Consider the following 27318-nt stretch of genomic DNA (forward strand, 5'->3'; position numbering starts at 1 on the left):
GATAAGTTTGAAATCTTCTTCTGTAAATCCACGGCTTGAAATCTATTTTAGTAAATCCCAAAGTCAAGGAAACCCAATGTTTAAATAAATTTTCGTTTGGGACACCACCCCCACCCCCCATTAATAGAGACCAAAAATGGGTGGAAAGTTTACTTCTTTGGTCAGCTTAAACTACTATCCCTATGTAATTGGGGCAAGAGGACTCCAACATAAAAAAAATTAAAAATAAATAAATAAAAAAAAATCTGAAAAAAAATCGGTTCACCAAAAAACAGGACCGGAAAAGGGGTAAAAAACTTATTTTTTTTTCAATCAGCTTGATGTATATCCGTAAAATGACTCGCGGAGACCAGAACGCACAGAAAAACTTAAAAAACAAACATGGTTCATAGAAAATGGACTAAAAGGTTTTTTTCCGATCAGCCAAGGCTTTTTTTTGATTAGCTAGGACTCCTTGATTATTTTAAATGGGCCCAGACCAAGAGGAGTTAGAGGATTTATTTTTATCATCTAGGATGAAAAGACGTCTAAGATTTGTTTCCCCAAAAACGAGTTACAACAAAACAGACCACGAAAGAGTAAAAGATGGTAGATGGAGACACATTTACACTCAAGGTTCTCTGGAGGATGAAGGTCTGAATTGCTTCAGCCCTATAGAAGACACGATTAGGCAGATCTTCAACTACGATTGAAAGGACCATTCCCATCCACTTGTGTTTTAAGGTAAAAATATTGCTAAATAGTTATTGCATAAACTACGACTGGTCGGAACTATTGATTAAAATTTAAATTGCTTTCCAATATTGCTTTCCAACGTTCAAGCGCAGAGTTAACAAAATCTGTGAGATGGTGGACAGAACTGTGTGACTTAAAAAATGAACAGAAATTAAATTTAAAAAAAAACAAGTTTTTTCAACTGAAATATCCTCTAGACAATTCAATCTCGGGGAAAATTTACCCCGGACCATTACTCTTAACCACTCTGCGCCTATAATTGAGAAGAAAAAGAGAAAGCAAGACATATAAAAAGAATTTTGAATAAGAATTCTGGCAAATTTCCTCAGCGTATAATTTCCCCTGGCAAGTTCACTCCCTGGAAACTTCCCTCCCCATGGAAAATTTCTCATGAAAAAAAAACAGCAGAAAATTTGTCCACCCCCCCCCCGAAAATGTATGCCTCCATCCTAATAACAATGGGGATGCACAAACAATGGGCAAATTTAATAACTTAAAGACATTTCCCCTGGGACTGTGGGGGGGAGGTCAAGTTATACCCAAAGGCATAATTATGGGGCCTTTTAACTATGAGGAACAAAATGACAATCTCAAAATTTGTATTGGAAGATTTTGGGAAAACAAGGGGCGGGGTAGGGGGGCCTAGTTGCCCTCCAATTATTTTGGTCACTTAAAAAGAGCACTAGAACTTTTAATTTCCGTTTGAATGAGCCCTCTCTCAATATTCTTGGACGTCTGGGTCGATACGATCAATCCTGAGAAGAACAAAAAAAAAAAAAAAAAAAAAAATAAACACGCATCCCTGATATTTCTTCTGGCAAAAAAATCAAAATTACACATTTTTGCAGATAGGAGCTTGAAACCTATATAGTAGGGTTCTCTGATAAGCTGAATCTGATGGTGTAATTTTCACTGAGATCACTTGACTTTTTATGGCTGTTTCCCCCTTTTATGAAAAATCGGGAAATTTTTCTCAGGCTCGTAATCTTTGATGGGTAGTTTTAAACTTAATGAAATTATATAGTGAAAATCAGCATAAAAAATCCATTCTTTTGATATAACTATTGTTATCAAAATTCCGTTTTTTAGAGTTTCGGTTACTATTGAGCCGGGTCACTCCTTCCTTACAGTTCGTTACCACGAACTGTTTGAAAATATTGCTAAATAGTTATTGCACAAACTACGACTGGTCGGACCTATTGATTAAAATTTAAATTGCTTTCCAATGCTTTAGTTCCGAGTAGAAAAGCTGGAAAAGCTTTACAATTTACATATAATACAAAATGTGTGACTTAAAAAACGAACAGAAACTAAATCTCAAGAATGCTTTCAACAAAATTTTTTTGATGAGAAGGAAAAAGCGATATTGAGCAGTATGGGGTAACGAACAGTAACAACGAGGCAACTTGTGCTAACAGTGACCAAAACTTTACGAGAAGGGATTTTGATAAAAATATATAGGCCTACATAAAAAAATGGTTTTTTATTGTTAGTCTAATTATGTGAGATTCATTAGGTTTAAATTTAGCCACCAAAAGCCAGGAGCCTGAGAAAATGTGCGTATATTTCAAAAAAGGGGAAACCCCCTAAAAAAGGGAGTGATGATTGTTAAAATTACGCAATCAAATCCAACATATCATAGAGCGATACTACGTAGGTTTCAAGGCCCTATTTGCAAGAGGCAAATTTTCGACTTTTTTTAAAGACATTATAACAGATGCCTGTTTATTTGTTCTCTGTTTTTTGTTTTTTTTTTCACCAGGGGTGATCGTATCGAACCAGAGGTCTTGGAATATCGAGAAAGGGCTCATTTGACCGGAAAGTGAAAGTTAAAATGTGCTTTTAAAGCAGAAAAAGAGATTGCACCACAGAAGAGAAGCGTTTTATGTCATTTTGTAGCAGAGAATAAACTCTTTTGCCCAAAGAGATCCAAAATGTTATTCATCTTACCTTAATCACCTTAATCCATTTGAGAGCTTTAAGGTCCTCCGGACCTGTTGTTCTCTTGAGTCGATGACTCCCAGTCAAACCTCCACTGCTTCTTCTCTCACTCCTTGTCAAGTTGATGTTTGAAAAACTGGATGGAAGGAGCGCTGACAGTAGAGTCCTTCAATTCATTCCACTGGTTAATTGCGCCTCTTGAAAAATATATTTGATAGATTCTTGATATTTAGCTTCATTTAGGTCGCTTCTTTAAAAGTCCTCTTGTGAGATGATAGCTGGCACTGTGATTGCCCTTGAGGGTGGTGAAAATTCTCTTTTGGAGGTTATAATTCAGCATTATATCACTACACATTTGTCTGTAGACAAGGGTAGGTAGCTTGAACTGCTTGAGACATTCCTCATATGAAGCCGACTTTAGGCTTTTCATGCACTTTGTTGCTTGCCTCTGGACATTTTCAATGAGCCTAACATCTTGCCGGTTAGACAGACTAATCAGGCATATGCCAAAATAAAGATGGGGTCTAACAAGAGCCTTAAAAAGTCTTATGAATAGTGTTGCCTCTTGGCTACTGATGGTCCTTTTTAATAGGCCAGGGATGGAGTTTTCCCGAGAGACAACATGCTTGACGTGGCGGTGGAACCTCAACCTCTCATCAATGATCACACCAATGTCCCTTTCTTCTTCTCTTTTCACTAGATGGTCCCTTATATTAGTGATTGGATTTAAAATTGAATAGGTATCGATTGGGTTGTTAGGTCCAAGGTGCAAAACACAGCATTTGCTTGTATTGAATTGGAGAGGCGGTCTTGATTCCAATTCTGTAGCCTATATTGAGTGATTATTCTAATACAACTACCAATACCACTACTAATAACTCGCTGCAATGCATTTTTGAGTAACCAATTGGTTTGGAACTATCGACAAAATTTATATTCTTTCCCAGTTTCAGAGTCCGTAATGCGGTGCCATGGCATTTTCGTTCACACAAGTCAATACAAAATAAAGGGTTAATTTAGACAATTACTTTAAAACTTCATTAAACTGAGTTGAATCCTTCAAGGCTTGACAAAATTATATCCAGTGGTTCATGGTTGCGCATCCGATACTATACAGGAGGGCCAGTGTAACTTTGTGTGGGTAGGGTGTCTGAAGCTTCGAAAATTGTTTCTTTATACCCTAATTTTCTAACTTTCAATGAGCCTTCACATAAATATAGAAGGAGGGAAGGGTAAAGTTTAATTTTAATCCCCCTACATTCCGAGGAGTATTTTGGACTAAGTCTGTAATATAGGTGCTAAGTGGCGATAGTTCCCCTCTGATTCCCGAATTATTTTAAGCGTAAAGCATAAACAATTACATTCATTTGCTTACTTGCACAGAATGGAAGAGATCATCGTCGAATCAGGCTGTTAGTAACTTAGGGCCTGATCAAGCACATATCGTCACAAGGGAAATTTCTCAATGGTATAAATGGCCACCGAAAACTCGGTTAAAGCAAGATTTAAATCCGAATATTTCTCGTCTTCCTTTTTTTATACATTTTTAAATGTCTTCTTGTTTCCCAGGGAGAGGATATTCCATCCTAACCCCATATGGAACATTCCCAAAAAAAATGTTTTCCCGCAAAAATTCTCCTTGAAAACCATGGAAATGATGACACTAAATTCCATTTTGAATATTTTAGCCCCCGCCCCCCTGCCAAGAAATGTTTGGAGGGGTGAACTCTGTGAAAGATAATTTTTATCTATGGTGCAATGTAATGACAATATTAAACTTCAATATAAAAAACAGGGGTTAATGGACGGAATGGTATTCTCCCTAGCATTTCCAAGAATCTTGGATGAAACAGTTTGTAGTAATAAATGTTAGTAAATAGTGACCCTTGTCAGTAAGAACCTCATGAAGTTTTAATTGCAGTGCATGCAACAACATATTTTAATCTTTATGTTGATTCTAAATATACAACTTTTATTAATTCTAAATTCATTATCAAAAGCTGTGAGCAAACGAAGTCTTAAGTAATTTTAGAAAAAGAGTGTGATCTTTATGAGAATCATACAATAAAAGTACACCTGTATAAGAACTCTTAAACCTCTATAAAGGTGTAATCTTCTCCCAAACAGGGTGTAATGTTGATAAGAATTACAAAGTAAAATTCAACCTGTATTGAACCCTTAAACCATTATCTCGAATAGTTCCTCTTGAAAATATTGAAAATGATGATCTAGCATTTTTGATATTTCAGACCCCCCCCCCCCCTCCCTATTAAATTTTTGGAGGGTTGTTTTTTTTTTGGATGATTATCACTCTTGAAGCATTTCACGCGATTCGGTGTAAAAAAAAAAGAAAAAAAAGAGAGATTCAAGGAGGGGGTAGTAGCCTCCCTCACAATAAATAGAGATTTGGATCAAAGATTTCGTATTAAGAAATTATAACCGAAGAGTGACCTTGTGAATAAAAATCGAAACAATTGTTTGTACTGACCCTTGTCACTACAAAACGTATATTAGTTTTAGCAAAATACATCCAACAACAAAATCTATTATTTATATAAATTCTAAATATTGCAAAATTTTTAAATTCTAAAGTTACTTATTGGAAGCCATTATCATAAGCAATATTGCGTCATTTTAGAAATAGGAATTAAACGCCCGTAACAACAAGGTGCGATGTTGATGGAAATTAAATAAAAAAAAACAAGTTTTTTTTAACTGAAAGTAAGGAACAACGTTAAAACTTAGAACGAACAGAAATTATTCCGTATATGAAGGGTGCTGTCCCCTCCTCAACGCCTCGCTCTTTACGCTAAAGTTTTTGTATTGTTTAACAAAAATAAGAGTTGTGCGAATGTCAAACTTCAGCGTAAAGAGCGAGGCGTTGAGGAGGGGCCAGCCCCCTTCATATACGGAATAATTTCTGTTCGTTCTAAGTTTTAACGTCGTTCCTTACTTTCAGTTAAAAAATTTTTTTTTTTATTTAATTTTTGAATGTTTTTGAATTAATGCAGTTTTTGATTTTGGCTCACCGTACATGAATAATTAAAACAAAATTTGTATATTAATTGTACTTTTATTTGGTTAAATGGCTTTCTCGAAACTTTTTTAATTTTATTTACGAGCTTTTTTATTAGTAATAAATATACGTAACTTACGAATTAACTTACGTAACGAACTTCTATATTCATAAATTTTTAACACGTATATTAGGGGGTTCGCCCCCTAGTCAATACCCTGCTCTTAAAGCTAAAGTTCGAATTTTTTTTCAATTCTTTAAAAATGACCCCTTAATCACAATTAGTTGATCAGTTGAAAAACTTGTTTGTTTGTTTTTTATTTAATTTCTGATCTTTTTCTTTAATAATGCTAGGCAATCCGGCACCCCCTTCATAGCAATGTCCCATCCCCCATGAAAACTTCCTTCATGGAAAGATCCTCCCATATAGCCCCCAACTCACCCCTCCCCCACCTACGAGAAAAAATCCCCCCTGAAAACGTCTGTATACTTCCCAATAACCAATATTATATGTTAACATTGAGTAAAGTTCATAACTTTCAGCCCTCCCCCCGGGGACTTTGGGGGATTAAGTCATCCTAAAATACATTTTTATCATATTTTCGACCATGCTGAACAAAATGGCTATCTCAAAATTTTGATCGGGTGACTTTCGGAAAAAAATGAGCGTTGGAGGGGGCCTAGTTGCCCTTCATTTTTTTGGTCACTTAAAAAGGACACTAGAACTTTTAATTTCCGTTCAAATGAGGCATCCCACAATATTATAGGACCACTGGGTCGATACGATCACCCCTGGGAAAAAGAAAAAAAAAATAAATAAATAAATAAAATAAACACGCATCCGTGATCTTTCTTCTGGCAAAAAATGGAAAATTCCATATTTTTGTAGATAGAAGCTTGAAACCTCTACAGTAGGGTTCTCTGATACGCTGAATATGATGATGTAACTTTCATTAATGTTATATAACTTTTGGGGGGTCTTTTCCCCTTTTTTTGGAAATCAGTCAAATTTTCTCAGGCGCGTAACTTTTGATGGGTAAGATTAAACTTGATGAAACTTATATATTTGAAATCAGAATTAAAATCTGATTCATTTGATGTATCTATTGGTATCAAAGTTCCGTTTTTTAGAGTTTCGGTTACCATTGAGCCGGGTCGCTCCTTACTTTACAGTTCGTTACCACGAATTGTTTGATTATGATGGAAGCCTAGGCCAGTATCGACAAAATATGAAATTTCTCGTGTTTCTAGAGAAGGATAGTCAAGCATGCCCTTTACTTTTTTTCCTCATCTGGGTCATCCGGTCGAACTAGTAGTTGTGGATTATTATAAGTGTTCATTCCAAGGGAGATCTGAAGCTCTTTTCAAGTAACAAAAGAGGTTGCGCCACAGGAGAGTGCTGAATTCAGGCATTTTGGCCTGAAGAGGGCTAAAATGATTTTATTACTAGCATACAGCACATTATTCTTCTATAAACATACATGCAGCCCATAAACTATGAACAAATAAACTACATACCAACTATCAAATAAAACTAATGGCTATAGAGTATTGCACAAATGCACACAATTTAAAAATTGTAAAATTAAATCGAAAATCACGAATATAATTATTTGAACAGATATTTTGTCTCTTTTCCGTTAATCTTGATTAGCACTGTGATTATCTTTTTTTTTGTGTTTTGTCAAATATAAAACACACTATCCGAAATGCAAATCGTTATCAGTAAAGCGCAAACGACATTCTAGCCTTTGGGGAGTAGTCCCATTTTTATTTGTCGTTACTTTCATTTGTTTTTAAGTTCAAAATGATTCTCCGTTTTAATTTCTGTTTGTTTTTTGTTCAGTTGTTCATTCATAGTAATTTCAGCTTTGATTTTGAATTATTATATGACTTTATTTCTGCACTTTTTAGGTTTTAGAATCACTTTTTCTGTTTATTTGAGAAATGATTCTGACAAAAATAAATTTTTTTAAGCGAATACATAAGAAGAATCTACTTTTTACATTCATTTCAAATGTACAAAACTCATTAAAATCATTCATTCATAGTCATTCTTCCAGTTATTAGCTAAAAAAGTTTTAGAAAAAGGTACAAAATATCTCAATATGGGGTAACATACTGGTGAGAAGATCTTTCCACAGAATAATCTTTTGTGGAGGGAAATATTTTCCATGGAGGAGGAGCTGGATTTCTCGGCATTATTTAAAAAACAATCAGTAATTAGATAAAAAACGATTTTTTTCAACTGAAAGTAAGGAGCAACATTAAAACTTAAAAGGAAAAGAAACTATTACAACTATGAGGGGGATTGCCCTTATCCTCAACACATCTTTCTTTACGTTAACTTCTTTAAAACTTTAAAAAAGCTTATTATTCTGATTAAGCGGCCCTTGTGTTTCATGAGTCATTGTCAAATAATTGAAACAAAAAGTCAAACTTTAGCGTAAAGAGCGAGGTATTGAGGATAAGGGCAATCCCCCTCATATTTGTAATAATCTCTTTTCTTTTTAAGTTTTAGTGTTGCTCCTTACTTTCAGTTGAAATAACTTGTTTTTAAATTCAAAGTTAACATGTATAAGGGCTCTGTAGCGTTGCTTTCAAACTCCTTCCTAGACAAATATATATTTTTGTAGTTTTTTTTACCAAGAAGGCTGGTCACTTACTGATTTCCTTTTTCTTTCTTTTTCTCCAGGAAAACTAGTGTAGAACCAGGATATAGCTCACGTAAACAAAAATTGGAAATTCTAGCGACTTTTTTCAGTAGTAAAGAGATCGCACCGCAGGAACGTCTTGATTTCTACTAGGTTATGTCGCAAAACAGCAATTTTTCTATGGTACTTGGTCAATTTAGATTTCGGAAAATACTAATTATACAACCTTATTGTTTTATAGGTCCCTATCACAACATTCATCCCTAAACATGAGTACAATCCTTAAAAGCCGACTGATAGTTATGGATAATTATTTTAAACATTACCTTAGTTAATTCATTTGAGGCCTGATTAAGTAATGAACACTGTTATATGGCTACATTCCTGCTATCGGGGGCATATCAAATAATCTTTGTGTGGATGGCGGGAGAGGTACTCAAAGCCCTAGAAAGTACCTTCCTAGGCCCAAATTTTGGACGTTTCGAAAAAGTTTTTTTCCAGTCATAATGGTGAAATTGCCCAGCCCCCTTCCTTCCTCCAATGGATAAAATTAACAATTTTAAGGTGTACAGGTTTTTAGGGATAATTACATTCTTAGCGTAAAGCTTTTAAAGTTTCAATGCTAAAGGTAAACTTTAGCGTAAAGCTTTTAAAGTTTAAACGCTAAAGGTAAACTTTGGCATAAAAAACCAGGGAGTAAGGAAATAACTGGCCCCTCATACCTATAGGGATTTTCGGTCTGACTGATCTATTCTCGGTCTGATCTTATCTGTTCTCGGTCTGATCTGATCTTCCTGAATATAATACTTCAAAATGAAAAGATATTGAATAAAAACAGTTTTTTTAAATTAAAAGAAATTGTGATGCTAAAACAAAAAAAAGTGGAAATTCTCCTATGAAGGAGCTACCGGGCCTGTTTAGCCCCCCCCCCCGTCTTCACGTTGAAGTTTAACTAATGCTTCATTACATCTATAATTAACTCCCATAACATCTTGAGACTTTAGCGTAAGGAGCATTTATTGAGTTTGCAGCCCCCCCCTCATATATAGAACGATAACGATTCGTTTTAGGTTTTAAAATTCCTATTTGCTTTTCTTTTTTAAATCTTGGGCTTTCTTAGTCTATTTAATTCTTGTGTAATTACGGGGATCGTTTCTAAATCATACTGCTTATAGTCAAGAATTGCTTTAAAAAAAAAAGAAAAATGGGCATGTGAAATTCTGGCAATTAGTAAAACAAGGCTTCTTTTTACTACATCAAGTGAGTTTGTAAAAAAACTTAGAAATTAAGGTTCTGGTTTTTAAACCAAAGCAACTATCAAACGCAATTTCTTCACAAAGCAAGTGCTACAAGGGCGGATCCAGGATTTTTTTTCTGGAGGGGGGGGTTTACTAATTTTTGACTCAGTTTTCAACTAATTTTACTGATTTTTACCTATGTTTTACTAATTTTCGACTTATTTTCGACTTGTTCAAAAATTTCGGGGGGGGGGGGGGGTTCAAACCGGGTACCACCCCCCCCCCTGGATACGGCCTTGAAATGCTATAATTATTTGCGTTAATATTAAACGCCCTTTTGTTACGGGGATCGTTTCTAAATCATACTGCATATAGTCAAGACTTGGTTAAAAAAAAAAAAAAATGGGCATGTGAAATTCTGACAATTAGTAAAACAAGGCTTCTTTTTATGACATCAAGTAAGTTTGTAAAAAAAAAGAAGGAAATTAAGGTTCTAGTTTTTACGATCAGAAAATTGACTTAATAAAGCCTGTAGCTACAGTTCACATCCTCAAAATGTAGCAGCAAGTTAACAGTTAAAGTCGAAAGAAAGACTGTTATTACTGTAATAAAAAAGAAATGTGTTGATGCAATGGTAGCAAAGGAAAGAAAGAGTAATATAATGATGATTCACTTAGTATGTTGGTTTATCGAAAACGTGGTATGTATTAAAGATATGAAGGGCTTTTTACTTTAAGGGGCAGCAACAGCTAGATTTCCTCTCAAAACTCCAAGAGTAATATCTGACTAATTCATTTGCAAGCGAGGTTTCTTAACATACGGAAATAAGTATGTGAAGAACTGGCATTCAAAAATTTGCATCTTGAAAATGTATGAGCTTCCAAATGTATTTTTTTTCTTAGGTGTTCATGAGGCTTAAACGGCACTCGAAATTTGACTCTATGGGGCCTTTCTTCCCATCATGGGCACCCATTAGGGGGGGAAGGAGGGGGGGGGGCAGCCCCCCTGTCTGAATGATGGTGTCATTTATTTGTGTTAATTTAAAAAAATTTCAACAGAATAAGTTTTCAAGGAAAAGTAAAGAGCTCTATTATGCCAAAATTGGGCAGAAATAAAGTCAAATAGGCTAATCTTCCAAGAGTAAAACTACCACAAATCACTATCAACAATTAAATGAAACTCAAAACCAACAGAAATTATAATAAATAGCCGAGTCAAACTCAAAACGAGCAAAAGTTAACATTACTAGGGCTGACAACCCCCATGCCTTCTCAAGACCAGAACATAACTTAGGCTTTACTGAAAAAAAAGACCGTGGATTGTTAGTTTAATTTACCTTTACTGATATTTATTCCTTAAAATAAAAAATGGGTAAAAAAAAAGTGATTAAAAAAGTTTTTTACTTACATACGTAAAAAAAGTGAAAACATTTAAATATGTTTTGTTTTTAGTAAAACTATTTATTCTAATTTATGTTCATTTTTAGTTTCATTTATTTATTGATAGTAATTGGTGGTAGTTTAGCGCTTGGATGATTACTTGACTTCATTTCTGTCCATTTTTGGCTTAATGGAGCTCTTTACTTTGCCTTGATGAGCTTGTTTCGCGGAAAAAGTTTATTCAGGTGAATTTATTTTCGTTCTCTATTGACAACGTCATTTTCATGAAAAAAATAATATTTTATATCTTTTCGTTTTTTTTTATAAGAATCCATTGTTTGGCATAATTTTGGGAATTTGACATGCCCAATATCACTAAAGACATAGTTGCTGGACCTTTTTACTATGCTGAACAAAATAGTTGTCTCAAAATTTGACTAGACATGTTTGGGAAATAAATCGGTTTTAAAAACGGGCTGATTGCCCTCCAACCTCTTTTTACTCTTAGAAAGGACCCTATAACTTTTAATTTTGAATCGAATTAGCTTCTTTAAATGGTTCAATGATATTTCTAGCTATTATAGAGCGGTGCTGCCTATTTTATTACTTATATGCCTTTTTGAAAACCTGCATGTATACAGTTTTTTCGTTTAATTGGAACGCCCCCTAAACAGTTCCTAGAAATTTCACATTAATACTCTAAGCGTCATTAGTTACAGTAACTGTAGTTGTAGTACTAAAAGTATGCACATAGACATAGTGCCTTCTGGCTAGTTCAAAATCCCCCAAAACTTACTTTTAAAGATCTAACTTAATAATATAAATTGCTCTTGAGATATTGCTTTGTAACTTTTTTGAAAGTTCACATGCTCATAGTTTGTTTTGATTTAGTTCAACGTTCGCCTAAATATTTCTTATGTTTGATTACTGAAGACATTGTTATATTCTCTTTGGACTATTGGCTACGAAATGGCTGTCTCACAATTTCGATATAATGTGTTTGGGGAAAAGAGGATATCAGGGAGCTATTTTCTGTCCATCACGCTTGACTCTTAAAATAGAACTAGATGTATGTATTTCCAATCAAGTGAGCCTCCTCTAAAGTTCACAAGACCACCTCTTCATAAAAACGTTACACCCCCGGGGCATAACTTAAAACCCTTATCCCCATATTTTGGGGGATTGCGTCAACCCAAAAGGCCATGTTATGAGATCTTTGGACTATTTTTGAACAAATGGCTATCTTAGAACGTATATCGGATGCATTGGGGGAAAATATAACGTGGGGGGGGTATAGCTACCCTCCGATAAATTTGACTCTTAAAAATGGCATTTCAACTTCCGATATCCAATCCAATGAGGTCCCTCCGAAGTTTATACGACCACCGTTTCCATAAAAAACCTTAAATGCCCTCGGTGCATACCTTACAACCCATGCCCTGAGGACTGTGAGGAGTTCTCATCCTCAAAGACATAATTTCTGGACTTTTATACTACGTCAAACAAAATAACTATATCGAAATTTTGACTGGAAGTGTTTGGGAAAATGATGGGCGTGGGGGGATGGTTGTCCTTCAATCACTTTTCACTATTAAAGAAGGCACTAGCCCTTTGAATTACCAATCGACTGAGCCCTTTTCGAAGTTTCTACGAAGTTTCTATCAGATGTGTTTCTTTAAAATACGACGTGTGTGTGTGTGAGGGGGGGGGGGGGTGGCCATTTGCCTTCTGATCACCATGACTCTTAAAAAGAACACTATAACTTCTGATTACCAATGCAATGAGCCCTCTTTGAAGTTTATACAAACACCATTTCTATAAAAACATTATGTGCCCACAGGGCGTAACTTACAGCCCTTTACCTGAGGGCTATACGGGGGGGGGAGTTATCTTCAAAGACATAATATCTGGACTTTTTAAGAACCTTGAACAACATTGTTGTCTAAAAAAGTGTGATTGAATGTGGTTTGGGAACTGAGTGGTGTATGGGGGGTGGGGGCGGCACGACCTCCAATCACTTTCGACTGTCAAACAGACCATTAGGACTTCTGATTACCAGTTAAATGAGCCCCTGTGAGGTTTATGGAACCACCCTTTCTTTGAAAAATCTCATATCCTCACTGGACATAAATTACAACCCTTGCTCTGAGGGTTGTGTGGGGGGAGGGGGGTTGTAATTCTCAAAGTCAGAGTTTCCGGACCTTAAAACTACACTGGACAAAATGGCACTAGAAGTGCCGATTAGACCAGGTAAGCCCCCCCCCCTCAAATTCAGTCTATGGGCGCCTATGCTTCCCATCCTTGGTATATGTAGCCCTTGACCTAGGATCCACCACACTTGTTAGGAATTAAGAATAAATGTCTTATTTATGCCTTTTCGAATAGTCCATACCAGCTTCTAGCTCTCTTTTTTGGGTGGGGGAGGGAATCTTAAAATTCATTCAATCACGAAATCAACCAGAACAGCCTGTCCTGTCTCCTAAAAACTTGGTGAGCAACAAAAGTTAGGTTAGGTTCTACTCTAACCTTTTTGTGGTCCGAGTCTTCAATGGGAGATGAGAAAGAGAATTAAAATATATGTAAGCGTGATATCCACCAGAAGGGGTAAAACTGGATTGAAAGCCAAAGGCGATTTCCAAGTTGGCTCTTTTCAAGATCTTTTCAGGAGTAAAGTGGTCGTGAGACATAGGGATCCAACCTATATATATGTGAAAGGAAGTCTTTAAGCTAATGTCGTCATAACATCTATCAGGGTTGACTGCCGGATATTAGGCAAACGTGGTGGGAAGCTAGACAATGTGTAAATACATATATATAGGTACTTGTTAAATATCCCGATAATGCTCAATAAGTATATATATATATATATATATATATATATATATATATATATATATATATAAACCATTCGGGGTAATGTCTATTCTAGTAACTTGTCATTGACAAGAACTTGAGATCTTTCAGGATATCATTATTTTTAGTTTCACATTACACAGGCGGAATTTGAGGACAATTCAATTGAAATTTTGATAAGACGCCTATTGTATTTTAACCATTAAAACATTTCCGTTGACTATCCTTATCTGCTTATTGTGGGAACGAGCAACCACTGCCTGTCCGTCTCCATGTCAATTGATCAACAAAAAACAACCTACCGTGATTCCTAGAAGACAAAAAAGCACTGAGACAAGTCTCTTGTGTAATTTTCAGGTCCCTCCCTTTCACCCATGATTCCAATTGTCCAGAAATGCACCTGCATGGAATCTGCTGGAAAGTAAAATATTGATTGGTGCTGAAGGAGGAGTAGAGGCTGATTTGCTCCGCCTTTATGGACTGTATTAACGATTTATCAAAGGTGGATGTTGATGTTTCGCTCAGGTGTACCGGTGTTACCTTTGCTAGGTTCCTGCATCTCTGTAGTTGCATGATAGAGGATCATCGAAAGAGCATGCACAGTTTGATAATAAACTACTAGTTTGCATGTATTTTAGCCCTCTCGTGAGAGGCCGGTTTGCGTGATCTCTATGTGTGTCGTGTGAATGTGAACTAGACCTTTGGTGCAACCCCCTACCAGTGTTCAGGGATATGAGTCATCTGGGAACCGTTTATGCTACAAAGCGAAGAAGAAGAAATGGAAAAAGGTTAGTTACTCGTTTCTAATGCTGCCCAGTATCATGCAAAATCAACTCCTCATCTAAATCCTAAGTTCTGATTACCATTAGAAGATACCAAAATATAGACATTCGTAGAACTTCTTGCTTAGCCGCTGTTTCTTTAGTAAAAGTGGTATAAGTCTAGATGACGGGGCTTGTTTCTGTCTTAGACAGTATTTCAGCTAGAAGAATAATACTTTCAGGAATGGGTCGAAACAGTAGCCTCAACTCATGAAAATATAGGAAGTGGCGGAAATGTATTTTACATCGTTTTCTTTTTAAAAAATAAATGAATAAATATTTTAAAATTTAATGCAGTATTTATACCAAAATACAAAAAAATGTATTTTTCAGGATCTGTGGGGGGGGGTAATTTTGAGGCAAAAAACCTGACTCCAACCCATCACCCTCCCAATTCACGCCGGCGGGTCCTAAACCCATGCTAAGTCCTGGGAGGGTCTACTTTTCGTTGAATTTAAGGTTTGAAAACAGAATTCTAATGATTCTAGTAGGATTTAATCCAAATCAGGATTTTCGTTCAAATTTAAGACACATTTTTTAGAATTTTATTAAAACCTTCTAAATCAGGATTAGCAAACATATGAGGCTCAATACACAATTTTTTTTATCTCATTTGTGTTGTAGGATAATTCATAAAAATGGAACTTTAATCTTTATAACCTAAAATTTGTCTAAGTTCATTAAAGATGAACTTGAACTTTGCAGCGGCAAGGTTTTGAGTTTGGCATTTTGTAAGATCATCCTGTGGCACAACTCTGGACCCACTCCTGAAAGTTGCATTCACCTAACCCTTTCTAAGAAATATATTAACCCAGACTTCAGATTTTTTTTTTTTTTTAATGGTAATTGTCAGGGAAACCAATTCAAAGGATTGGACATTTCCTAAGGAACAGACCTTAGGAAATCAAAAGTTAATTTTTTTGAACTGCTGTAATTTTACCGTGAGACATCTGATAGCCTAACGCTTAGAATTTGACCCAATGTGTTTTTTTTTTCAAACTGGCAATTGTCAGCAAACCCTGTCAAGGGAATATCCTTTAAAATTAAAAAGTTCGCTTGTTTATTCTTGTCTGATTTCACCAGTCATAATAGATCAATTTAATTTTAAATTGTCAATAAGTGTTTGGACAAAATTCTGGCACAGCAGTTTTTTGCTATCTTAGAAGATTGTTGATTTATTTTTCAGAAATAAATCTACAGATTGAATTGGGACATAGGAAGATGTTTTTAAACTTCTACTTCCGAATAATAGTTAAATCCAGGAACCAACTTCTCAATGTCTACTACAAAAAAAAGTAGCCTCTAAACCCATCTCAAATAATTTTCTTTTTTTTAAGGGCATGGCAGGACTAAATGACACCCCGAGGTCAACCCTCTCCTAAAATGTTTTTGCGGTGTTTTCTTTTATGACATTTTGTGTATTTCGTCTAAAACACACTTTACTTAATTCTGAAGAATAGCAGGCGTAAACAAGGCTCAAGCTAACTTGGCATCCTTCCTAAGATCCCAAGTTCAGCCTCTTTACTTGAGTTCCACTAGATCCCTCATTTCATCCTTATAGACAGGGATGAATCTCCAGCATTTTCATTGGAGGGGGGGCAAGACGGGTCCACATTTGGATAATCAAAGGGCATGGGATGTATAATATTTTTTTTTCCACGTTATTAGGGGGCAACTGCCACCCCCAAACGACGCCCCTGCTTATAGAGCCATCCCAAAGGATCCCTTCCGGCAACAAGCTATAATACGCGAAAAGAACTAAATAAACGGACTAATAGTGACCAACCTTTGCATAATCAGATGATAGATTATGTAAATTTTGTAGCAGTTTTTTTATAGTTCATTCAATAAGCTCTTGGGACTTAAATATTTCGAAACCTTCTGTCTTTAAGTGCGTAATCTTTACTGGCAATTTACAGAATAGTATCGCTAAAGCGCCGGAAAACTGACGAGCAAATAAATTGACCGAACTAGGTAAAAGTGATCTGCTTTTGCATAAGCCAAAAGTTTTCACGGGCAAGATTAGACTATGTGTCAATTTTGATTTTTTTTTTTTCATTTTAAGCTCTTGGAGTGTTGAAGTTAAGCATGTTTTGAACCTTCAACTTTTACGTGCGTATTCTCTGCTTGGTGCGAGTAGAATAAAATTGCACACACAGGCACAACTAAGAACAAAACCCAAAGACTTAGGAGTGAAGTACTTTTTCATAATCTTATATTTTCCATTTGCTGATATAGGTTTTCGCTGCAGATCTGTTTTCATGTTAAATTTTTGAGTTTTAAAACAAGAGAATGTTTGAATTTTTCGTCCTGAAGTGGGTATTATTTGTTGGCTGAAAGTAGAAGAAAGGCGCAAATGCAAGCATTTCCATGCCTTAAGACCAAGTACTTCCGCTTTCTTATTCCCGAAAAATTACAGTTCGTTTTCGTATCGCCTTAGTATAAAATAATAATAATAATCTATTTATAAGCCCCTTTTATAAAGAAAAACCAGCACAGTATGCAGTAAATTACACTAAAAATTAAGTAAACTTACAAAAAAATTAGGCAAGGAAAAACGGGTTTTAATTTTAATAAAGCAGTGAAACGGAAATAAATAAAAACAAATAAACATTTTAATTAAAAAATATTCTGAATCTTTTTTTAACAAAAATTTTTTTTTAAATAACACACATAAGAAATACGACAACTAAACACACGAAGAAGAAAAAGAAGAAAATAATAAACATATGAAACCTAAAAAAAACAAAGACAACTTAAACTTTTCATCTCAGACAAAAACACACTGATAATATTACGGTTTGGGCCTAGGGACACAATGGCATGTCTTGTTAAATTAGCACTAAGCAACTCAAACGATAGAATAATGTCGGTAGCACCATACTTCTGAATAATAAGTGTTTTACGGTACGAAGTGGGAATGTACAGTAAAATTATGCAATTTCTAACATAAGCAATACTCTAACTTCTTATGCGAGTAGGGTGTGTTGCCTGATCGAAAAGGCTCTTTTCAGTAAGAAATTCACGATAAAAGAAAATTAACAGTTTGATAACTTTTTTTTTAATTTTTCTTTTTCTCCTTAAAATGTTCGCTCAGTTTTTCAGTATCAACTCTAGTCTACAAAAATTAAGGTTCTGTCAGTTTTTCCTAAGCCATGCATCTTTTTTCATCGCTGGCGTTGATGCTAAGAATGTATAGGCTTTGATACTAAAATAGTTTTTGGTGTCCTCAACGACAAGTTTTGAAATTTTTGATCCTAAAATTCGTTACTATTATGCCACTAGTTACCTAAGAAAATGATTAACTTTTTTTTAATCTCTGAAATATAATTTCCACAGCTTAAGTTTTTTAGAATTACCACTGCCAAAATCCAAAATGAACCATTAAAAATTATATTCATGAGAAATCTCCAATGTTCATTAGAGTTATGTGATTTCAAATCAAGGCAGTTTAGCTGTTGGTAGACAAATCATTTCGAAATAGCTTTCATACATTGAATGTAATAGAATTTAATAGATGTATTTAATAGAATGCATCAGCATAAAAAACCTGCCAGTATTTCATGGGATTTCTGTGGTTCCTCCAATTACTTAAATAAAGAATAGATTTGATAGACTTGTGCAATGAAAATTCTTTCGTCCATTTCTTGAAGAAATATATGTCTTTTACAATGTAAATGGTTATAGATTATTAACTCTAGTTATTGACTATACTAGTGAATAGCTATTACAGATTTTTCTAGAAAACTTTTTTATTGAAATTACCTGCATCAAAGAAGAGAGGTTTTATTTTTCCAATTGCAACAAATGATGAATACTGCACACTGTTTTTACTCACCCCCTCCCGCCCAAAAAAGCCTGTATATTTGTTTGATCAGGTACTAAGTTTCTAACAGCCTGATTCCAAGACTTTATCACAAAAAAGGAAAAAAAATAGATGAATCAAGTTTAATAAAGCCTGTGCAGTGCCTCTTTTAATTAATTTTCAGAATAGGGGCTTATAAAAATGTGTTTTGTATTTCAATTCAAAGCCAGTCCCTTATGAATAAACTTTTTAAATTTTAACCTTTCTGCATGATTTTGGAAGACCATATTTTGTGGAAACTGAAACCGCCTCAAAAAAGGAAAAAAAGACGTTAGGATTATCAAAAACATAGAGGGTTAGCGCCGCAGAATCAAAATTTTGAGATTATACTTTAGAGTTTGGTTTTTCTATTGATAGTAGGTTCTGTTACTGCTTTTCTCATAACTATTGGGAGCTTTTCCCATCATAAAATCCACTGGGCAAACAATAGATAGATAGATAGATAGATTTATTTTCCATATACCAGTAAAGTAATTACATAACAATCTACAAATCCCCACAAAGGCTCCATGGCCTGTAGGAGGGGGATTATGAAAAGATCAAATAAACATTAAACATTTTAACACTTAAGATTTAAACAATATAAACATAAAATTAATATTTAAAAATATAAAAATAAGCATTTTAACTTTTAAAATATAAAGCATTTGCTTAATAAAACGAAAAAAAAAAAAAAAAAAAATAAGGAGAGTTAACTAAATAAGCTTTATCAAACTACAGTGAATCACAACATCTATAAAAAAAAAAAGGAGAGTTCACTAAATAAGCTTTATCAAACTACAGTGAATCACAACATCTTTATAAAAAAAAAAAAAAAAAAAAAAAAAAAAAGAATTAAATGAAAAAAAATATTGGCAACAGGCAAAAGTAAAGAAAATTAATCACAAGAAAATAATATTTTTTTACTAGTCTTTTGAAGGTGCCAAACGAGTGGCATTCTCGAGCCGAATCGGGAAGGGTATTCCAATGTCAAATGACACGCAACAAAAGGATTAAAATCGGATCTTATTGTTGGTGTATGTAGAATTTGGATATTTAGAGAACTACAGAGCTAATAATTTGACCGAGCAGATACAAAAGAAGACGTAAATCTAAGGGACCTAGGAATATCACCATGGAACTGAAGAAAAGAGAAAGACGCACAGGAAAGAATATAAAGTTTTTTAATATCAAGTAACAGTTTAGTTGCCGAACGATTTACATCCTGGATAAGATTTATAGCTTTATTATAAGTATTCGAAAGCGGTTTGAGAAAAGAAGGGAAAGTAGACATCCATATGACTGAACAATAGGAAACATAAGAATTAATTAAGCTATGAAATAGGATTCTTAGAATTGGCCCTGGAAAGATATGTTTTAGTTTTCTTAGAATACCGAGGTTCTCCGATCTACTTTGTGTTTTTTTAAATTCTACATTTATCAAATCTACCATTTTTTTTTATTATTATTATTTAGCGCTTATAACTTAGCTTTGGACCATATGCCGCATGAGTGCCGTTAGTAATGAGTGCCGCATGAGTGCCGTTAGTAAAACCCACGATTTAAAAAGGACTAGCTCCTTTTTTCTACTTTGCACATTTTTTCATGTCTTTGTGTTTCCAAAGGGAACCTTCCTGCCCTCCCCACCCTTAAGTAAAATTAAAGGCTGGAAACTATTTTATAATGAGAACCTCCCAAAACGGATGCTTCTTGTAATCTTCCATCTCTAACGTAGTATAAACTATAAATTGTTATCAGAAAGATCGAAAACTCCCCAAAACTCCAAAATACATCGAAAACTTGCCTCAGAGCAGTCTTCCCATGGTCCGAAATGTTCAAAGTATCATCAACAAAACAACCCCAGAAAGAACTTTTAGCAACGAACTGTTAATAGCCGAAAACACAATCCATAGACAAGATTTTAAAACAAGGAAATAAAATTTGCCAAATAAGGGGATAAAATTTGCTAAATAAGCGGATAAAACTTGTTCCCACTGGAAGATTCATAATTTAAAAAAAATACTACCATCTGACTCTAAAATGTAAAAAAAAAAATCTGTTAAAAAGACGAACAAGAACCAGTCTTGCGAATTTTCAAGTTTGTTTAATGAAACAAACGAAAAATTGTATCTGATTTCAGAGCTCAAAATTACGTTTGAGGTAGAACTTCTTCTGCATTCGAATAGTTTATAGCCTTTCACCTTCGAAATTTTCCAAATCCTTTCCTATTAAGTATTTTCCTTTAAGGTTACTTTTATTTCCTTTGTAAGAAGATTTATCTGACACAAGTTCATAAGCTTATTTGCCAAAATCGATCTTATCCGCAATTAGTTAAGAGGAATCCATAAAAGGAGTTTTTAAAAGAAGAACAAAAAGCTACATTAAACCAAACGTGAGGAGAAATAAAGCCAAATAATAATCAAACAGTTCGTGGGTGACGAACTGTAAGTATGGAGCGACCCGGTCCAATTGTAACCGAAACTAAAAAAAAAACGGAATTTTGATGCCAGTAGATACAGCAAATGAATCGGATTTTTATGCTTATTTCAAATATGTAAGCTTCATCAAGTTTAATCTTACCCATCAAAAGTTACGAGCCGGAAATTATTTGCCTTATTTTGGAAAAAAGGGAAAAACACCCTCTAAAAGTGATAGAATCTTAATGAAAATCAAACCATCAGATCCAGCGTATCAGAAAACCCTACTCTGGAGGTTTCAAGCTCCTATCTCCAAAATAGTGGAATTTTGAATTTTTGCCAGAAGAAAGACCACGGATGAGTGTTTTTTTTTTTTTTTTTTTTAGTTTTTTTGTTACCAGGGGCGATCATATCGATTCAGTGGTCCTACAATATCGCGAGATGGCTTATTTGAACGGAAATTAAAAGTTCTAGTTCCCTTTTTAAGTGACCAAAAAAATTGGAGGGCAACTAGGCCCCTCCCACACTCATTTTGTTCCCAAAGTCACCCAATCAAAATTTTGAGATATCCATTTTGTTCAGCATAGTCGAAAATTTTATATGTATGTCTTTGAGGATGATTTAATCCCACACAGTCCCCAGGGGAAGGGCTGCAAGTTGTGAACTTTGCCCATTGTTTACATCTTACATATAGTATTGGTTATTGGGAAGCAGGGAGAATTTCAGAGAGTTTATTCACCAATAAATACAAAATGGAAATACAATAGCCTTAATCCCCTCGAAAGGCTCTGTATCCAGGGATACAAGGAGGATAAGCATACAGACATTTTCAGGAGGGATTTTTTCTGGTAGGGAGGGGGTTGGAGGAGGCGTTACGTGCGAAGATCTTTCCACGGAGGATGTGTTCATGGGGGGAGGGACATTTCTATGAAGGGGGCGCCGGATTTCCCATCATCATTTAAAAAGCGATCAGAAATTAAATAAAAAAAACAAGTTTTTTCAACTGAAAGTAAGGAGCAACATTAAAACTTAAAACGAACAGAAAATAGTACGTATATGAGGGGGTTCGCCCCTAGTCAATACCTCGCTCTTTACGCTAAAGTTTTTTTTAGTATTTTCAAAGAGCTATCTATTCTAATTAAACGGCCCTTGTGATTCAGGAGTCATTCTTAAAGAATTGGAACAAAATTCGTTTAGAGTAAAGAGTGAGGTATTGACGGGATTCTTAGGATTTGATATGGATCATTATGGATTTTTATGGATGGGAACAGGGAACATTATTCAAATAAAAAGGATTGAAAATCTGCATAATTTTTTACCTTCTATAGGGCTGAAACTATAGTTACTCCCATGAAGAAACAGTTACAGCTTTGAATGGAGACGAATATTTGATAGACCATTCTACTCTTAAATCACCTTTGACTCATAAAAATGACCCTAGAATAAACCCTTTGAATAGATAATTCCCTGTTGAATAAACCCTTTCCAAAGATTCTACAACAACTTCTTCCATAGGAAGTGGCCTAGGAAAAAAATGGCGCATAAAAGTCATGTTGGTCTTACTTTATGCGGCACTATTCCTCTGTCATTGGTAACAACTGCATTTCCCTTATCGGCTTTGGTGTTAACTGTGCTATGGCCTTTTAGCGAATGATTGTCAGTAATTTGTGCTATTCTTTTGATTTATTCGAAGCGAAAGTTTAAAATAAAGAAAAATTTTAGGACCTCCCTCGCAATAGATCTGAGTTTTCAACTTCCTCATTTTGGCAAAAAAGGCCGAAATCCACAACTGTCGTAGTTTCAGAAACAGTTACATGTGTCTCAGGGATACAAAATCTGGCCCCTTTAATATACTAACTCAGCTTTTTGGAGTAAAAAAGACACATTTTCCACGGGTTAGCCTGTATTGTATCTGCAAAGGTTTCGACTGTGTGTCGGTGGTTCAGGAAGTCAGTTTCCACACCAGTATTAATTTTCAGCTTTTGCAGCCAAAACACGTGAATTTAAAACTTTAAGACATACCTTAGCTTTGTCACACAAACTGGATTTACGAATTTGAAAGAAAATACGCCTAAAGATGAAATTATGTTTCGTTTTAGGAAAACACATGACCCGTTTATTCTTTTTCTATTATTTAAAAATATTTTGAGGTAAAACTGGAATTCAAACATTAAAAATTCTATAACGAAGAGGGCCTAAGTGCCTTTATCAGTTACAAAAATGTCAGTCCCCTTGGTAAGAGCTTGTGTGAAATGTACATTCGCAAATGTCTTTGGGTCTGTAAGAAAACTATTTTCGTTTGATTAATTTGGAAAACTCAAAAGAAAAAAAAATTCAAGATGGGTAACGCCACAACCTTAAAAACAGGAAATTTTCAAAATAGCACAAACTGGCTTTCAGATCGAAATTATTATAGACAATCAAACAAATAAACTTTCAAATGGGGATAAATCCATTTATTTAGACAGTGAAAAAACAGGTACAAAAGTCCAGATATTTTGGTCACATATACAGCGACCTAATTTAAAGGTGTTATGTCGAAAATTATAGACAATAAAGACAATTGAACGAAGAATGAAATTTTTGTAGGTTTCAACTCCTCCCTTGTATGTCCATGCTCAATGAAAATGTAAAAAAAAACTCAATTCAACAAAAGTTAAATCTTCTGGTCTTAATTGTAACTTTTTCTATTTGCACATAACTTGATTTGACCGAAATCACTTGGTCTGTGATAATACTAGCCTTCTGCTATCTCTAGACCTTAAAAATAGTTAATTCCAGTCCTCGAGAGGTCTACCCAGCAGTTTAGTCAGAGAGTTGAGGTTATACTTTAGACATAATATTCCATTAACAGGAAAGACAAAGCAGAATTTTCTGACAAGAACTCGTACATAAAGTTAATGTGCATTGTAATTTAGACAAGATGGTCCGCTGTACACTATCCTCTTTATGGAAGGACTGTGAACCAATGCAATTCATGGGATTCTGACACGCAAACTTAGCGTAAGCGAGAAAGGAATTAGCCTCGGCAAAAATAATTACTATTAAGGGCACGTGGTTTAACTATTAGTAGTATATCTTGTCGGCTGTGTAGAACAGAAACATTTTAGAAAAGGGTTCAACTTTTACATGGTCCACTGACTTTAAGTCCTCATCACATTTTACGAAATCCTTTAATCTATTGTTCATAAATGGCTAGTTAATTTAAGTATGGTATTAAGTTTTTTATGTCTTTCTTTGACATTAGTCAGACTAACATAGAAGAAAAATGTTAGATATTTGGTTGGGGCGTACGCATCAATTCTTTTTTGTATAGAAAGCTCAATTTGGCCCTAAGTTCAGGGAGAATCGGCGTTTATGCGAAAATATGTGGGAAGTCATAAAAATCTAAAAATTAAGGGGATCTAAAAAGACCTCCCCTCTGCGTATACTTGAGACAATTCAAATTTTGGACATATATGCCAAAGGGATTTTTTTTTTTCGTATTTTTAGTGTTTCAGTAATACGCCTAAAATTCGTATCCAATAATTCGCAATTGGTAATATCAAATATGTGCTGGGAACGGCTTGAGCTTGTGCTTGCAAATTAATTAGTTTGATCAAGAGCCCAAACCGGACCTGTCCAGCGCAACATTAGCGGCCAATTCTAATCTTGGGTACAAACAGCTCTCAGAAAATTATCATGAGCTTATTAAATAAGAAAATTAAAGTTTTTAATTATAGTAAAGTATGAGGTTAGAACTTCAAATTAAGAGGAAGTGTGTTATGTAAGAAGTTGATTGTCACCCTGTCAAAAACTTGCAGTAAATACTGCACTATAATGCGCAGATTAAAAAAAACAGGATATTGATTTCTAATACTACTAAAAGAACCCCATAGGTACTTTTTCAACTTTAGACTGTACTTAGCCACAGACATGCAGCCTGTTGGGCCTTCTTAAGGCCCCCTTTTCAGGCGAAACATTAGTTTTTTGACATTTTTTTCGCAAACTGTTTTACTCCTAACCCAAGGTCTTTGAGGTATAAATTTCAAGCCAAAAAAAAACACTTTCTGGCCCGATTTTTTTGCGGGCCTTGCCTCCTACCCAATTTTATTTGCGCATAAGGGTTCCCGAGGTCCTGGAATTTACGGATGTAAGTTTCAATCCATCTAGAGAAAAAAGTTTATTACTTTTTCAGGAGGATGGGACAGTATTTTCTCTCTTTTTCTTGTGCATTAAAGTTCTCTTGACCTAGGGATGTAGGTATATAAGTTTTGAGCCGATCATAAAAATAAACTTTCTTGACCTTTTTTTTTGGAAAGATTTGCGAATCCTTCTATTATAAAATGAGTAACTCTTCTTAACTTTTGATCCTTGTCCTAGGGGTTGATAGCGCTGCCTTTAAAGAGTTTTTTATTACATTTTGAACCTTATGACTGCAATGTCTATATTAAAATCTCTTCATGACATCGTGTTAGGCTCTGATGGGTTCAAAGAGTTAAAAGGGGTACGGGAGGGGGCCTAGTTGCCCTTCGATTACTTTCTGTTCTTTAAATGTCACTGTAACTAAATATTTGCATTTGAATGAGACCTAGCCCCTCCCAAGATAAAAAAAACTCATCCGTCAGGCAAAAATATGAAATTTCACGCTTTCATAGTTCAGGAATAAGAAAATTTTGCGGTGCGGATCATAGAAATCCAAAATTCATGGTAGCATTTTCATAAAGATCAAATAAATTTTGGAGGGTATAGGAGTTTTTTGAAGGTATTGAAAGTTTTAAAAGTTCACTTATGGTAATAATTATTTATGGCACTTTTAAACTTAATGACTTTTACATATTTGGAATCAGCATAAAAGGTATATACTTTTGACTTATCTGATGTTTGCGGATTCTGTTTTTGAAAGTCTTGTTTACTATTGGCATGGCCCGCTTAACGCTAAAGTTTAAATTTGCACTCTAGGCTACTGAAAATGTTTTAAGTGCAACAAATGTTTTCAGTTGGTCAGTAATTTAGTTGATTAGTAATGTACTCCTATAAGGGGCGGATCCAGGATTTTTTTAGGGGGGGGGGGTGTCGCAAAATATATTTATCCGAAAAAAATTAGGGGGGGCGCAAAATGGGTTGATCCGATAAACTTGCGTTAGGAGCAAGTTTAATTAACGAAAACTTGAGTTAATTAAGTAAATTACACTACTATAAACTACGTTAGGGGGGGTGCCCCCTCGACCCCTGGATCCGCCACTAACTCCTATTGCCTGCTGCACTTCAAAATATTAACGCTAAAGACTAAACTATTTTTATCTTTCATTCATTCGTAGTTTTACAACGAGAAATTCCCAGTTTTTTTGTGATATCCTGAGTGTAAAACGTGAAGAAATTGCAAAATAATCTGATGCTTGTTATATAATGATTGATAAAGCTTTGAAACTAGCATTACTAAAAATATTGTCGCTTAAGTAGATGGCAATCTAGAAAAAGCCTTAATACGACACACACAGACACAAAAATAACACTGTATAAGACATTATTTGGTTGGATTAATCAGTATTAAATTGTAATTTGAGTTTAATTAATACCAAACTGATAAATGACCTAGGAATTAGGCTTCTTGTTTATGACCCAATTGAAAAAAAAAACTAGATTTATGTTACCTGGGCAACGTGAATATATGATGACAAGCTCCTTGAAGACAGTCTCAAAATGTGCTGTTTTTTGGATAAAAACTTTATTCTTTATAACCTGCTATCCAAACACTCTTGTTAAGCTAAAAACAGAACCATGTTTAAAGCTACTTAGTAGTTGCTATAGAACCTATTTTGCTAATCACTTTATTAAATCCAGTATATGGATTATTCTAAAAATGCAGTTTCTACAAACCAAGACTATGTTAATTTGCCTACGTATATATTAATATTATTTGTTTTTGATTTGTTTAATGGTAAGAATGATTTGGTTCTCTATTTTTCACTAAGCTTCCCATAGGGGCACTTAACTAATAAATACGGAACTACGTCATTGTGTTCCATTATTATATATATTTACGTAAAGACAAATATTCCTACTTGCTATGTATTAGAAACCAATAGCCGGTAGACCAATTAGCACAAATACATTACCCCTCATCCCTGAAGATTTTTGTTTGTAAATCAATCTGTGTGATAGAGGCGGAAACAAATTTCTTTTCCCCCTGAAGTCTAGACTATAAACTTGTAATAATCACTTAGTATATGTGTCTGAACTTTCCTTAAAAACGAATGGACTTTACAATTCTAGTTTCAAACTCACTCTCCGCGATAGATGAACAACCTTTCGACTATGAAACTTTGGCACCTGATACTGCCTAGGCCGTAAAAAGGTAACATTCTCCTCTTCGCCAAATTTGAACTAGCACGAGTATATTCGTGTGGGACTCAGAAGTTGTGCAGACCCATGAAAATC

General features: G+C 34.8%; 1 protein-coding gene across 4 annotated transcripts in view; it reads left to right on the forward strand.

Annotated features, from left to right (window-relative positions):
- Positions 1–14357: 14357 nt before the first annotated feature.
- ss (aryl hydrocarbon receptor spineless) overlaps positions 14358–27318 on the forward strand; it is a 152851-nt gene continuing 139890 nt past the window's right edge. For all 4 annotated transcript variants that reach the window (XM_089108129.1, XM_089108130.1, XM_089108131.1 and 1 more), the window contains exon 1: positions 14358–14604. In XM_089108129.1, the coding sequence (XP_088964255.1) occupies positions 14549–14604 (56 nt within the window). In that variant the 5' untranslated portion in view covers positions 14358–14548. The remainder of the gene's footprint in view (positions 14605–27318) is intronic.

This window comes from Artemia sp. Qi Xiang Cuo, chromosome 2, assembly GCF_049724085.1.
Source record: "Artemia sp. Qi Xiang Cuo chromosome 2, ASM4972408v1, whole genome shotgun sequence".
NCBI lineage: Eukaryota > Metazoa > Arthropoda > Branchiopoda > Anostraca > Artemiidae > Artemia > Artemia sp. Qi Xiang Cuo.